The sequence below is a fragment of the Protopterus annectens genome, chromosome 4.part0 (assembly GCF_019279795.1).
Source record: "Protopterus annectens isolate FY-2018-M chromosome 4.part0, PAN1.0, whole genome shotgun sequence".
In the NCBI taxonomy this organism is placed as follows: Eukaryota; Metazoa; Chordata; order Ceratodontiformes; family Protopteridae; genus Protopterus; species Protopterus annectens.
In genome coordinates, this window is record NC_056733.1 from 408,708,756 (window position 1) to 408,724,967 (window position 16,212).

Sequence of the window (16,212 nt, forward strand, 5' to 3'; positions counted from 1 at the left end):
ATTTGCAGTGTTAATAATTTTATTGTCTGAGAATTGTTAAATTTGTTTTTTATCCTGTGCAATAAGTCTGAGTGCATTTTTGTTGGTTGTGTGTTGCAGTTTTCATAAAGTACCTAATTTATGTTAAAAATGTACTACAAATAAATCTGCTAGAAGTTATATAGTGAAGAATACAATAATGTCCAAGACATCTACCCTAACACCTAAGTTGCTGATTGCATGTCTTAAGTTTATCGTCTAAGTACTCAAAATTGTAAATACTCAAAGCTAAAGACTAAACAGACCTCTTGAACAGTCAGCACTCCAGATTTAAAAGAGGCATACTGACTCTAGCCCTCAGCATAAGGTAAACAAACATTTTTTTTTTGCTTTTACCAGTATATATATTTCTTACTGCTCAAAGGACCCAGATTCAGGTCCAAATTGTGACATCTGTACTATATTTGACTGATAAGTGCACCAGTCTGTTTAAGTCCTCTCTGACTTCTCCATATTGTTCTGTGAATATTATATGTAAAAAAAACAGCCTATACTTATGTCCTCCATGAATCTCACACCAGCATGGATCTTTTCTGAATATACTTTGATAGTTTTAGTAACACCTAATGGGGAAGATTAGTTTCTTACACTAGTGTTGCAAGGGCTTCATTCAAAAAAAAAAAAAAAAGTCCCAGCCAAATGGCCCACTGGTTGAGAGGCGGGACATGTATCTTTACCATTGGTGACCCACCTACTGACCGAATTCTTAATAGGCACTTGTTGGGTGGGGATAAATTTAAATAGCTAAAGGCCAGATCTGAGGAGGCAGAGCAAGGTTATGAACTGCTCCTGTACTACCCCTCTGTTGCAAACCAAGGGGATATTCAGCAGAACAGTCATTAACAAGGGATAGATGGTTGCCATGTACAGTGTGCACAGAAGCTTGCATACTTACGATGTCATTGCTTCCCTATATACTCAGAGGATAAAACAGGTAAGCATAAAAACATTCTTCCATCCTAACTGGGATGGGACAAACATAGCCAGCTGTTGTACTTGGTTCTGGGGTGACATATTCCCCAATATTGTAACGGATTTTGTCCCCTGGAGAGAAGGAATCACTCTATGAAGGGACAAGTTGAAATTTGCCCCTTTAGCAAAGGACCTGAGAAATGTATTTTATTTACTTACCATTTGTTTGCCTGGAAATTCCAAGTGGGGCAGATCCCACTTTCAGCAGAGACCTGGGGAGAAACACTCCAGACACATGTCTTTGGAATGTGGGAGGAAAGCAGAACACACCCATACAAATGCAGGGAGGACATGCAGACTCCACACAGAAGGCACCTCAGCTGAGAATTGACTCAGAGAACCTCTTGCTGTGAGGCGACAACACTAACTGCTGCACCGCTATGCCACCAAACAAACTGCCTCCCTGTTGGGGGGGTTAAACCCCAGCCTCCCGCATGACAGGTGGGGATACTTACCACTATATTAATGAGTACTGGCATTTGGAGATGTGTGGAATGAGGTTAAGGCAGCTTCAATGGTGGAGATCAAACAAAACAAATCTCTACCATCTCAGTTTGCTCAGTTAACATCTTGGCAACTGCCACTTGGTGATATTACACTCCAGATTTCAAAAGCCTAGCAAGTGGGTGGGTTCCTTCTGCATTTCATCAACACTGGAAGACAAGTAAGAATGGCACAGAAAGCAACTAATCTGACCAGCAATTATAGTGCTAAAGAATATTTCAGTATTTAAAGGCAAACAAACTTAGAACAGTCTGTAGACTCCCTAAGGCTCAAATCCATTAAAATGCGTCATTGTGACAACTATTTTTACTGCATGTACAGTATTTCACTATGTACCTTTTATGTTAAATGTTAAAAATGTCATTGAACTGTATTACTGTATGCATTTCCTATAGCATTCTGGGCTGAGCTTGAAGATGATCCACTGAGGTCTATGCTCTACTCTAATCAACAAAAGAATAAATAAAAAAATACCTTTTGTTAAAATACTGTTCTCCATGCATATATTGTAATCCCAGTTTATTTATTCATTGTACACTTGCAGATTTTCAAATGGGACTTTTCCCCTGGGGTGCCCTGTGAAAATGGGCCAGGCATTGTAGAGTTAACCCAGTAAACGGAGCTAAATAAATAAGCATACATGCATACATGTACACATGCACACACATTGATAATTTCCTGCTCCTGCAATATAGCAGAAAATATCCATTAAATCTAATTGAATCTTAAAGAAAAATAAATAAACAAACAAAAAAAAAATGCAGTTCTCTTTGTACTTGAAAGGTTTTTATTTTAAAGATGCTTACCTGCCTTCAAAGAATATTGACTATGATATACCAACTGAAAAATACTACCAGCAGTATATGGATTTTTACTGCCTGAGAAGTATCATTTCTGAGGTACCTTTTAATCTGTACAATATACCTTTGAGCATTCATGCTTATTATACAATTATTCTTTTAGGTGCCCTCTACAGGTAGTCAAAGTATGTGATTCAAATTCAGATTTTGTAACTAAAAGCAATTTTTCCAGTTGTAAATCAAAATAATTCAAGAAATGTACTATGGTCACCAAGTATGTTTTACTTACTGTATGTTTTAAATGCTTCTGAAAATAGTCCAAGTAAAAACAAATCAGATTTGTGAGCAATATCACCTAGAAACAAGGACACTGACAACATACTTGTATGTTGGAATCAAACTATCAGTTGTTCATATCTGTTGCTGCTCAAGGGACCAAGGTCAAGGTTCATGTCCAGCTAGTGAGATTTGTGTTAAAGTACACCGAGTTCCACAGTGTTCACTTTGTTATATCTGTATTTTACCAGCCACACTAATTTATCTCTGTCATCCCACTCATACCATCCCCAGATTACAGTATTCTCTGATTAAGTATTAGATCATCATGCTGTAGGGTGGTGGTTGTTATTGTTTTTGCATAATCTGAGCCTCCCTTTCTTAGGAACAGCTGTCATATTACACAATTTATTTTATTTATTTTCATATTTATATGCACTGACTGGGCATGAAACCCTTTTTCAGCAAAGGCCCAGGGAGGAAAGCTCCAGAGTTACAATAATACAAGAGAAAGGGTCATAAAAACAGAAACATAAAATAATATATAAGACAAAAATCATAAACCAAGTACATAAATCCACAGCACTCAGTGATGGAAACCTGTACATTTATATTTATCTGTTGAACAAAAAGACGAATAAAGAAGGGGAACAGCAGAATATAAAGGTGAAACCAGCTTCTAAAAAATGCTAGTAATGCTGAATGAATGAGTGTTAGAAGTTCTATCTAAAGTGAGTATAGTTAATTCCAGTAGAATTATAGTAGGAATAGTTGTTAGTGCGTAGAACTATTTACAAAAAGGTTTTATGATGTACAATTTATTTACACAGGAAACTATTTTGATTATTCCAATAGGCTTACCTATTGTCAGAATAGGTGATAAAGTCAGAACGGGAAAGTAAATGGAGAGTGATGTTGGAAATATCCTGGTGTGCTACAAAAACATAGCCATGAGTCCATTAGGCAGAGTTTCAGTTGCGTTTTAAGTGAGGAAAGGCTGTCACTGAACCTTAGGTTTAGGGGGAGCAAGATCTATATTTTGGAGATTTGGTAGTTATATAGGGCTTTGTCTGATGAACTGTTAGCTTCAAACTTCCTGTTGTTATGAATTATGTAAGGATATGTTTTAAACTGGGACATTTGTTTGGTTTGTGGACTAGATTATGTTCCATAAGTATTTAAATGTAACTTAGTTGCTGCGGTAGTTCAAGCCATTTGAGTTTTGGAGGGCTTTGTAATATTGAGACCTATAGGGAAGGTTGCATGGGAATTTTGCAGCTGTATTGCAGCATTGCTGTAATTTAGCAGCCATGATGGAGTGCAGGCCTGCTAAATTTAATATTCTGTCTCAGCCTGATGACCTCATTGCTTATGTTGAATCCTTTAATGTCAAATTCTGATCTCATATAAATAGCTGCATAGAGGCATCCTCTGTCTCTTTCTGAAGTAAATACAAAGCCATATTTAAAAATAAATCCCTGTGGTGGAATCCAAATATAAATAAGCTCTACAACAGGAGAAAAATCTAATTGTACATAAAAATAAATGTAACTTCTAGCATGCCAAAACTATTTGTGCTAAACTTAGCAGGAAACTGCAGTCTCTGATCAAATTAACCAAAACCAAATATGAGGTAAAAACAGCCACCCAGGTTAAAGACAACCACAAAGCTTTCTTTTACTATGTTAGAAACCCCAAAAACAATGCACAGCATTGCACAGAGCTAACAGTACATTATACCACCTGCAGACCCAGATGACATAGCCAATCTGCTAACAGATAGATTTAGCTTAAATTTCACCCCCCTCTCCCCAACATTCCCAGATCACATACTTGTATCTACACCACACATCCAAATCTCCCACGAACAAATCCTCAAAGCACTATCCATTGACATGAAAATTTCTTTGATGGGCCTATCACCAGTGTGCACCACAGGACTCTGTTCTTGGACCACTCCTCTTTGACATTTACTTCACAGAGGTCAAAGCCAATGTTAATGGCCTATAACGCATCAAGTTTGCTGATGGCAGTAAACTAGGATGTCATTACTAACTCTCCAGAGGACACCAAGATCTTCCAAGTGAGCCATTCCCATACAAATAGCTGATAACCACGGACTACAACTACATGCCAAAAAAATGTATTAGTATACTTCAGCAAGCACAACGTCCCCTGCAACTATTACATTGATGACACACCCCTGAAAATCAAGCCATTAATTAGGGACATGGGAACCTATGTAGACAGTGAACATTCTATCAACATGCATCCATTCCTATAAGAATTATCATTTCTCAATTTATTAATAAGGGTATTGCATCCAGGTCCAGGAATGTGATCATTCTACTGTATTTGACACTTATTAGACTAGTCTTTGAGAATAATGCCCTTTTTGGCATGTGCTTATCCAAACACTTGACACAACTTGAATGCCAGCAGCATTTTCTCAACAAGAAAAGCTCTAAATTATAAGAAAGACACTGATCATCTCAAAGTCTTGTCTTTATTTTCAGTATCATACAGGTTGCTGAGAAGTGACCTCTGTCTTGCATATAGAGCCTCAACAGATACTATCCTCTCAGAACTATTGCACATCTGCAAGTCCAAAGGTGGATTAAACACCCACTCAAGATATGTTAATCTAAAAAAAAAAAAAAAAAAAAGATATGTTAATCTCTTCTGAAACATAAATACAACATGTTGGAGGGATAGATATGTATCACAGAGAATACTACTACTTTAAATCCACTTCCTCTCCACATAAAACAGAGTACTTCTCTTATTCTAGTCAAATGTAATCTGGATGAATAGATGGGAAACTACAAATTAATTCCTGGAGAAGCACCCTTGTCCCTTATGGAAAGCAATAGCATGTAAATGTTCTCCTTGCTCTGACTTATTCATATTTGAATTAGAAGGCCTAAAAAATGAATGGGAGTGTAAGGCACGGCTTCTAAAGATCCTTCAGGATCAATAGCCTAGTAAAAAACTATAAAACTATGAGGATGGCTGAGGCATAAAGTAGTGTTGGAGGTAGGCAGATGCTGCAGTTTTTCTGATGTCTTCAGTGAAAAATGTATTTATGCAGTAAAGGTTCCTGAGTTTGTGATATATCTTTTTTACAACTTCTTGCATATGGAAGTCAGATTGTAGGTTATAAGCTATAGTGATCATGAGTATTCTTTTCTATCTTCTGCCTTAGTACTCAGTCTTTCATGTCACGTTCTCATCTTTCCATCTCCATAACGTGGAACACCACCTCTCATAACATGGAGCAAACTGGCAAAATATGACACATGTGCTAAGAGTTTCCTTGCAACTTCAACTAAGCTCACAGGATGATTAAAGTTTGTCACTTCATACTTGTAAAACATTCTTCTGATGAATTAATATGGTTCACTATTATTTACCATGGGTATCACTTAGAAAAGTCTTAATACTGAAAGTTTGGCAGAGCCTTTCATTGGAGAACTGTGAGGAACATGAGCTTTTTATGAATTTTATGACTGAAGGACATTCTTCATAATGATGTACATTTGAGAGTTATGTTTGAAGTTGCAGGTTCTTGACAGTGTCCACCCCACAAAGAATGCCTAAAGCAGTTGCACTGCAGAGCTGTAGCTAGCTAACATTATACATTCACTCCAGATCTTTATGCAGGATCCACGTGTCTCTGTTTGAAAATGTTAGCAATTTCCTGCTTCCTGTTTTAGGTAACCTTCTCCTTCATGAAATGCAAGCCAAAGTAAATTTAGTGAGTTTTTGGTTAAATAGCAGTCATTCTTTACCCAGTCTCATACCACAATGTTATAATATATAAGTGTGTATGACACAGTTGGCATGATGGTTATGGCCTTCACATCACATGTATGACACATTTGGCATACGGGTTATGGTCTTCTCTTCCCATGAGGTAAAAGGTTTGATTTTAACCTCTGGCCAATGCCTCTGTGGAACTTGCATGCTCTCCTTGTGTCTCTGTAGAGTTCTTCTCACCTCCCAAAAACATGCTGTGTATTTCCATTTCAAACTCACCCAAAAAGTAAATGAACTCGGGGTAGCAGCACAGGCTCTAGGTGACCTTTATCAGGAGAGAAGTTGTATAGACCAGTCACACATCAACTGCGGTGCACAGTATCCTGCAGATACAACACAGATCAGAGTGCATGCCATATCAAGGCTAGCCACTTGATGGTGTAAAAACCTGGCTTTAGGTTATTTGGTCATTTTGGCTGTGATAGGTGACTTGAGAATCCTTCGTACTCTAACTGGAGGGGGTGATGTGTCCAGCATCTCTTGGTTAATAAGCTGCTGGCTGGTGTCCAGTTGCCCAGCTTGGGTTACTTGGGGCAGCTCTGTTGAATGAAAGCTGGATGTAAAACCACTACCCAGGGTGAGAACAGACTAGAAATGGTTTGGAAATTATGGTGATGCAGAGGCTTCAGAAGACAGTGAGTGATGCCATCAGAATTAGTGATAGACTCAAGTGTATGGATAGGGCAATTTTCATAGCAGCCCATGGAAGTGAGAAAAGTAGTGCATTCAGATAGGGGTTGCTTGGCCTACTTGATAAAGCAGGTCAACATGAATTGGTGTTGATAATAGGGGACCTGAATGCTCATACTGGGACAGACATGATATGAGGACTGCCTGAGTCCACATTTGTGAGGCAAAAGGAATAAAGGAGAGGCCAATCTAGAACTCTGTCTGGTGAATGGCCATGGCAGTCACAAGATCACATTCAAGAGTGACCCAAATGCAACTCAGGTAGACTTCCTCTTAATAAGGAAAGGGAACTGGGGTAGAATCAGTGTTTGTAATGCCATCTCCAGTGAAACAGTTAGTCCACAACATAAAGCACTGGCATCCACAATCAGCTGCAAGCAGTCTTCAGAGAAGGCTCTAAGTTCAACAGAGATTAGGCTGAATATCTGGAATATGACTAGAGCAAAACCACAAGAGTTCAAGGAAATACTCAGGGTGCTAGTGCCTCAGGAAGAAGAAGAAGACATATGTAGAGGCGATGTAGAATGGCAACACCTGAAAACAGCAAGTGTGAGAACTATAAAACAGATACATAGCTGAGCCAAGTGTGAAAATAAGGTGTAAGGAAATCTAGTGGCAAAATGCAGAAGCCCAATAAGCTATCAAAGAAAGAGTGCATAAAAAAGTGGGAAACAGAAAATAGCAACCAGACTAAGAAGGAATATTGGTTGGCTAACAGAGAGGCAAAGAGAACATTCAGAAATAGCAAAGAACAGGGCATCAGAGACACTATACCAGCTACTGGAAAGTAGCCCTGTAAATGGCATCAAGAAACTCTATCAGGCTGCAAGGCAAAGACAGAAATGTAAAGAAGGTAGTCATCAGACATCCTTCATAAGGGATGTCTGCAACAACCTGATCACAAGTCCAAAGAACATCAAAGGCAGATAGAAGAAGTACTTCCAGCAGTTTCTGAAGCTTCAGAGAAGCTGTACTGCCCTAGGCACAGCCTAAGATGGAAGAGGAAGTGGAAGAAGAGTTCAGTCTAGAAGAAGTAAGAACGGCATTAAAGAAAATGAAGTCCGGAAAGCAGCAGGCTCAGACAGGGTCATGGTAGATACGATCAAGATGTTGGGTGATTTAGGGTAGAGATGGCTCCAGAGGGCACTCATAGCAATATGAAGAGAAAGGCATATCCCAGATAATTGGCGAATAAGCATTCTAGTGCCTGCATACAAGAACAAAAGGAACATTCACAACTGTTGGCAGTGTAAAGGTATCAAACTCCTGTCACACAGCATGAAAGTGTTAGAAAGGGTGATTGATAAGCAAATGCACAGAGTAATATGACGTAAGATGATAGATGGTCAGATTCAGATCAGGATGCAGTACAACTGACCCAATGTCTGCAGTGAGACACAAGTTTGAGAAGAATTTAGAAATGAAGAAAGACTCTAAATGGGCATTCCTAGACTTGGAAAAAGCATATGATATGGTCCCAAGAGAGATGATTTAGGCAGAATCCCAGAAACATTGGTAGAATTACTGCAGGCTAAGCACAAATACCTAATGACTCAAGTACAAACAGTGTTATGACTCATAGAGGGTGTTTTTAGTAAAAGTGGGTATGTACCAGGGTTCATTTCTGAGCCTTCTGCTGTTGATACTGGTGATGGACATTAGCAAACAGGTTGGAGGTGACAAATCAATAAAGCTGCTGAATGCAAATGATGTAGCATTACATGTAGACTCTAAACAAGAACTTCAGCAAACACTAGGTGAATGGACTGCAAAACTGAAAGCACATGGGATGAAACTAAGTACAGACAAGACAGTTGCCATGACAGGAAATGGGGAAAATTAGAAGAAGCTGAAAACTGGGCTAGAAGGAAAATGGTAGAACAGGTTAACAACATGGGAGGAGTGGTTGAGGAGGAAGGAAGTCTGAATGAGGAAGAGGACAAAGCTAGAATCTGAGGGGTTACAGACAACTGGCACAGAGTGTCAGGGGTAGTTTTTGGTAGAAGAATGCCAGAGAAGCTGATAAGTAAGGTGTACAAAAGAGTGGTATGACCATCAATACTGTATGGTACAGAAAATCTGGGAGGTGAAGGCAGAGCATTTAAGAAGCTAAAGGTGATGGAGATGAAGTGCTTGAGATGGGTGGTAGGATGCACACTTCAAGGCAGACAAAGAAATGAGGACATCAGAGCCCAAGCTTAAGTAGCTCTAACTGCAGAAAATGTCAAAGGGTGCAGATTACAGTGGTTTGGGTACATGCTCAGGAAAGCAGAAAACAGACTGGTAAAGAAGATTTGGGTGAGACAAGAAGAAGGCAAGAAGAAACAAGGGTGTCCAGAAAAGAGATGGCTGAATTATGTGAAAGAAGATCTATAACAATCATACATGACCATCAGAGAAGGCAGAAGAGTGCTATTGAATTGAAAGAGATAATGACAATTGATGTCAACGCCCCAACCCCATATATAAAATGGGAAGAAAATAAGGCTGGTGATATGGCTAGACAAATCTCACAGCTTCACTCTCCACCTTGACAAAACCAGGAAAAGTTTAACTCACTGCTATTCTGGGTCCACAAACTATTCACATTTCCATTCAAAGCATCCATATCAGCTATTGGTAAAGGCATCCCCTTAGTAACATTTGTTTTGAAGACAAACACCACGCACATGCAGTCATTCACCAATAAAATCTGCAGGTTCATTACTCTTTCCCCAAACCATGAACACTATTGAAAAACCCTACAAAAAGCAAAATGGTTCCCAGTCAAACAAACAAAAGATTTTGCATTAGGCTCCCAACTATTCAGACTTATAAACAACTAAACATTCTCTCCCTTAGCAGCTAAACTAATATGACAGCCCCATCCTACAACCTCAGGAGTCATGATCATTCAGCTCCCTTACTACTAGTCCCAAAAAACAAGCTTCATCATATAACTGAGCCCCAGACTCTGAGAATCTGTTCCTTCATATCTCAAAGAAATACTATCATACCCTGTATTCCAGACACAACTAAAAACTCATATTGTGACATTTGCTAAAATGCCAGTGTAATGCTCCAGGCCACATTACCTAAGCACACCATATTCTTGAGTGGCTAAAATAGCCACTCAAGCTAAACACAATTGCAAGGTCTTTTTAGTTATGTTTGTAATATTATAAATACAGTGCTACAATGCCTGGATCTGTGGAAGAGTGTGAGCTATGTTAATTACACTGAGGCTGAAGATATAGTTAACCTACTAGCTAATAAATTCAGCTCACACTTTAGCTCTGTCTCCCCCAAAAGATATAGCTGAAACTAACTTGCCTCTGGGTGCATCTTAAATAGCATTAAGCATGATTTCACCTCTCCCCCATCAACACTGTTCTAGCTCAACATCTATACAGGCTTTATGCAAAGCAAATGAAGAACAGTTGCAGACATTCCTTTCCACAGACCCATAAGTCTGACCAGCCTCATATGCAAAACTATGGAAAGACTTACCATGGAACTAGTCAATAAGGACTTTGGGAACCTCCAAAGACTTAACCATCTCAGTTTGAATTCATCAAGGCCAGTCCATGCTTACTCAACCTGGTCGACTTCTTTGAAAAGGTAACCAAAGCAATGGATGAAGGTAAAATATTGCTCACCACATACCCCAACCTGGCCAAGTCTTTTGACATAATACGGCACCCAGGGATAGTGGAAAAGCTAAATAAACTTGGAATAGACCCTTAATGTCACCTGATGGATTGTCAAGTGGCTCACAGATAGGATGCATAAGATCAAAATATGTAAAGTTAACTCTCCAAAGAGACCAGTCACCAGTGGCATCTCCAGGGTTTAGTGTTTGAGCTCTTCTGTTAGACATCTACTTCTCTGAGGTAAAAGGCAGTATCAAATACCAAAGGGCTCTGGCTGACGAAGTTTGCGGATGACTGCAGGCTAGGAGTAGTTACAGAAGCCGCAAATGATTTAGCCATACTATGGGAAAGATTGTCTCAAATAAATAGGTGGTGTCCAAATCATAGTATGAAACTAAATGCCAGAAAATACATTATTGCATCCTTTGGGAATATATCTACCCTGGGGAACTACCACATTGACAACACAGCCCTGAAAACTGACCTAGCTGTTTGGGATTTGGGAATGTATGTGAACAGTGACTGAACATTCAACCATCGTGTCCACTGCAACAAGAAAGTTTGTATATATTGCACAGCTCATAAAGAAAGGTATTTGTGATTAGATCTAGAGATGTTATTGTCCCTCTTTACTCAGCCCTCATTAGGCCAATCGTTGGGTATAATGCTCCCTTTGGCATATATCTGTCCAGACACATGCAACAAGGAATGCCCACAGAGATACCTCTGTAAAAGTACCCAAGTCCTAGACAATATGATGCACATGGACTGCATCAAAGCCCTACCACTGCTAAGAGTTTACCTGTGCCTGGCATAGAGGGCATCCTCAGAATTAGTACTCATGGACCAACTGCATGTCAGCAAGTCAAATGGCATCAGAAACACTTAGTCCAAAAATCTAATCCTTTTCTACAGCATCAACAAAATGGTTTGGAGGGACAGGTATATCTCACACAGGATACCTCTGCTCTGGAACAAACTCTCCCTGCATGTAAAGCATAGGTCATCCCTCTCTATATTCAAATGCAACTTGGATTTATGGATAGGTAATAGAAAATTTACTGTCCCCTATATTACTAATGGCAGCTCCTAAATGCTTTATTCCATGCATGGATCCCCCTCAAATTATCTATGGTATGATCCAATTTATTCTTACTAGGGATAATATATAATTATCTACCATGGGATGGATAAGGCCAATCTAACACCAAATGAGATAAGTTAAATCAAGCACCAAAAGGGAAATTGGATAGACTTAAAATGACTCACAAGGGCAGCTAGCCTAGTACTTACCTATGAATCTATTTGGTCACTAATAACTGTCTTACTCTCTGCATCCTTCTAACTGTATATCACATTTACCTTAAGATTTGAATCTCTTATATATATATATATTGTGCATAGAACTTCTCCATAATGCATAAGTTCATTTAAACTTTGATCAGCTGTATAATATAAAGAATTTGTCATAGTGAATGCTTAGTTCTACTGACATTATTGTTATATTACTCTAACTTTGTTGTATATCTTGTATTGCATTGAAATTCTATATGTATTGTATACTTCAATTTTATTTTGAACTTTTCCCCAGGCTGAGACTGAAATTGGGCATTTGTGATCAGTGTGCAAATTCAAGAAATAAGTAAATAAAAATGCCGAAGCACAAAATTTTAAAACACACACACACACACACACACACACACACACACACACACACACACACACACACAGACACACATACACACACACACACACACACACACACACACACACACACACACACATACACACACATGCAGTTTCCAAAACTTATACATTTAAAGTCCAGCTATTGAAAAAAAGTGTATTTGTAAAAGTATAATGACAACTTGGAACACTTTTAAAATGTTATAAGAGAACTTAACAGATGTTAAAAGCACTTCCTTTAAGGTAACTTGAACTTAGGTACTCACAATATGTTACCACATATTCTTTTGAAACAGTACTATGAATATAGTACTATAAGTCTTGAAAAACAAAATTATTTAACACTAATCCATTTGCAGTGGTACATGCACCCCAATATCCCCATGTAGGGTGGGGCTGTGATATTATTACTATTATGTTATTCTGACTCTCATGTTGCATAATCTAAGGGAAAAGAAATGCTTCGCTTCATGTGAAAACCAACTATGGACTTAGAGTTATAATGTATAAATAAAGAGCTGAGGCAGAACCCCACACATGAGTGGTACAGGAAGCCTTCCCTCCGGTTATAAAAGACTACCTTATTTTTTGTTGAACTTATTTTGCTTTACAGAGTATGTTATTCCATACCAATTCTAAGTTTACATCCCATGTCATTCCAACCATCCCAACATGCAAACATCCCGTGCTGTGCACTAAGCTCTTTTCTGACAGGTACACTATTTACAGGCAAACCCACAGTCTGTTCCACATTAGAAGAATAGCCTCCATGTTATACTTTCCATGTAGTATGGATAGCAGCTCTAATCCAAGCCACGGTTTTATATTACCTGCTATATTTGCAGAGACATTTGATCCAGATACAGTATAAGACAGGTTATGAATGGTTCTCTACTAATTCTCGAAAACCCCTCTCTGAAACTAACTTTCAAGAAAAAAACAAGGTGTCTAATTTTTTGTTGGGCAATTCCCTTGTGGCCCCTTTCACTGATTCAGATTTTTGATGAACTGGTCAAAATTTTAATTTAATCACGTGACTTTTACAAACTTAAGTCAGGAACAGATTATATAAACATGGGGAAATACATCAGAATTCATGGAAAAAAAATAAACAGAATTAGGGATGCTTAGAATGCATATTAATTGGGCATCACTATATCAGGAAACCAGAAAACAGAAAGAAAAAAAAAGGGAAAAAAAAACAAAAACAAAAAAAAAAAACAAAAGAACACAAAACTGTAATGATGATGGGAGCCTTATGCACTCTGAGAATGAAAGGTCTTCATCCATTAGTGCAGCCAGGATTTTCTGAATTATAGATGGATTTCTGCTAGATCAGTGTACCCTTATAAGCAGCTTTTAAGTTTGTTATGAGATTGAAGTTGTGACATTTTTATAGTTTTTCTGAGGAAAATGCTACCCCTTTAAAAACGAGTTTGGACACCTTGGCTTATTTAGTACCAGACTGGCTGTACTCTTGTGATGTACCTTACATTAATATAATCAACACCACAGTAGCCAAATAGTCAAAGAGTAATTCACATGGTACCATAGCACTGCAGGACCCAGTACAACAGTTCTTACAACTTCAACACAGATCAGTACAGCACTGACTAATATACAGCCACACATTCCTACAGTTTGTACCACAAACCACAGCTCTAGAACTGACTCAGAGGTACAAAACATCTCAGGTTATTGGAATGGGTTCTACAGGGGGTGAAGGGATGAGAAATGAACAATCATTGTTAATTTGTCTTCTCTGTAGTAGGCAGACTGCGTATCTTGGGAATGTGTTTTCCATGAGTGATTCCCGGTGAAGATTAGGGAACCTAATGGGAGGTGTTAACTTCCTACGTAGGTAAGGGCTGTCAGTGAAGGACAGTCATTTACTTGAGGAAGTGATGTCCATGTGCTCCTCTCAGTGAATTAAGTCTTGAGATGCACAAAAGAGAAGTTAGGTGCTTGCAGCAAAAAGCAGACCCACCCACGATGGTGCCCTTTCACTGATCAGTTCTTGCCAGCACTACTAATAGCCAATTCCAGCCTGTACAGGAAAATAAGTGGTGACTGGAATGGAAACAAATTACAGATTTCTTTTCACTTTTCATTTTTTGTGTAATTATTTCTCCTGTAAATTATGTCAGTTATAATGACTTCATCTATTCCATAATTCAGCCATTAAGAGTGAGCAATTAATTGAATTCTATTTCCACAGCTGTCCTGTGTGAGGCATTAGACTGTTCTGCAACTAAACAATATGAATCATTTTTCATGAGCAAGACACAAATACAATGACTTGCATAAAAATAATAAAATAAAATTGCTAGATATAAATTTAAAAAGTATGCTGCTTAACACTTGCTTTAAAGCTGCTCAATGCTACCATCTAAGAAAAAATGCTTACCACTTACCTGTGGAGACAAGATAATAATAAGATACTTTCCATTCAGACAGGGCATTTGTAAATATTGCCAGTTCATCCACTGTAACATTAAATGTGCCCATGAAGCTGTGTTGATGAGCTGATAAGGATAACATGGTACCAGTGGGATCTGCATCTTTCTTTGTTCCATTGATTAACAACACAAGTCCAGTGTTAGACAAAGGAGACCATGAAAAAGTGACATGAAGCCATCTTGAGGTATCTGCAACAGTAAAAACATGCAGAGTTAAATAAAATAAGAGGGCATAAAATCCTAAAAGAAGTGTGCATAATATTATCCTATAGAATGTCAGTACATCTTAAGTATTGAGGCAGTCTACTGTAAAGTACAGACAGTAAGAACCAACCTATACTGTCTGTGGAGAATCTAAGATGGCTTCTAAGTAGAGTTGCCAAGCTACTTTAGATGCTACACAGATTATTAAGAAACTTGACTGTAAAGTTCCATACAGCTCAGCTTAAAAAAAGTTGCATCATTCAGGAACATTGTCTTTCTGAAATCTTGTTAGGACTATAAATTAGTGACTATGATGGACTTAATTTATATACTTTTATTCAACTTACTAGTCTGGATCAAATCAAATCAAGAAAATGAGCACTTCCAAATCCTGTCAACGTGATATGTCATTTAAAAAGGACTTACAACAGATTATGACTTCCAAACAAGATTCGTCTACAAAACAGACCAGTTATCCAATGAAATCTGTCATATTCAGGAGTAATGTAATATGTAAACAGAACTCCTTGAAACCATGATTAAGCGACAAGGAGTCCATATGAAGTACTTAGATAATACTGTTTCTGACGTAGATGGAAGATTTAAAAAAAAGGAGGTGCGATCTGAATTCTTGTTAAAACAATGTTTGGTTGCTAGATAAAATGGATGCTTTAGAGACTGGAAAAAGGAGGAATAATCTCAGAAAATATGGAGTTCCAGAAAAAAGTGGGGGATAGCGATGGATTTCTTAACTATCTGGCTTCCAAAAATATTAAACTTGAAGGAAGAGCTCTCCTTAGAGCAAAGAGAACTCATAGGTTGCTCCTGAAATCTCATGCAAAACCAAAAGCTTCTCAAAGATCCATCATTTTAAAAATGTTTTCTATTTAGAAAATAAACCTATTTTAAGAATGGTGTGATCAAATCCTCCTTTCAAAGTGGACAATAATAATATGGGATATGAAAGTGACTTTTTTGCAAAAGCAGTGGGGGACAAAAGGAAAGTGTGTTGTCACCTGGTGAAAGTACTTAAAAAGAATAAGAAAATCCACATTCTTCATCTAATTTGACTAAAACTATTTCTGTCTAATGAGACAATAATATTTAACACACCAGAAGAATCTAAATATT

General features: G+C 38.1%; 1 protein-coding gene across 2 annotated transcripts in view; it reads right to left on the bottom strand.

Moving 5' to 3' along the window:
* LOC122799354 (adhesion G-protein coupled receptor D1-like) overlaps positions 1-16,212 on the bottom strand; it is a 689,306-nt gene that overhangs the window by 505,022 nt on the left and 168,072 nt on the right. For both annotated transcript variants that reach the window (XM_044068349.1, XM_044068348.1), the window contains exon 8: positions 14,833-15,066. In XM_044068349.1, coding sequence (XP_043924284.1) covers positions 14,833-15,066 — 234 coding nt within the window. The remainder of the gene's footprint in view (positions 1-14,832; positions 15,067-16,212) is intronic.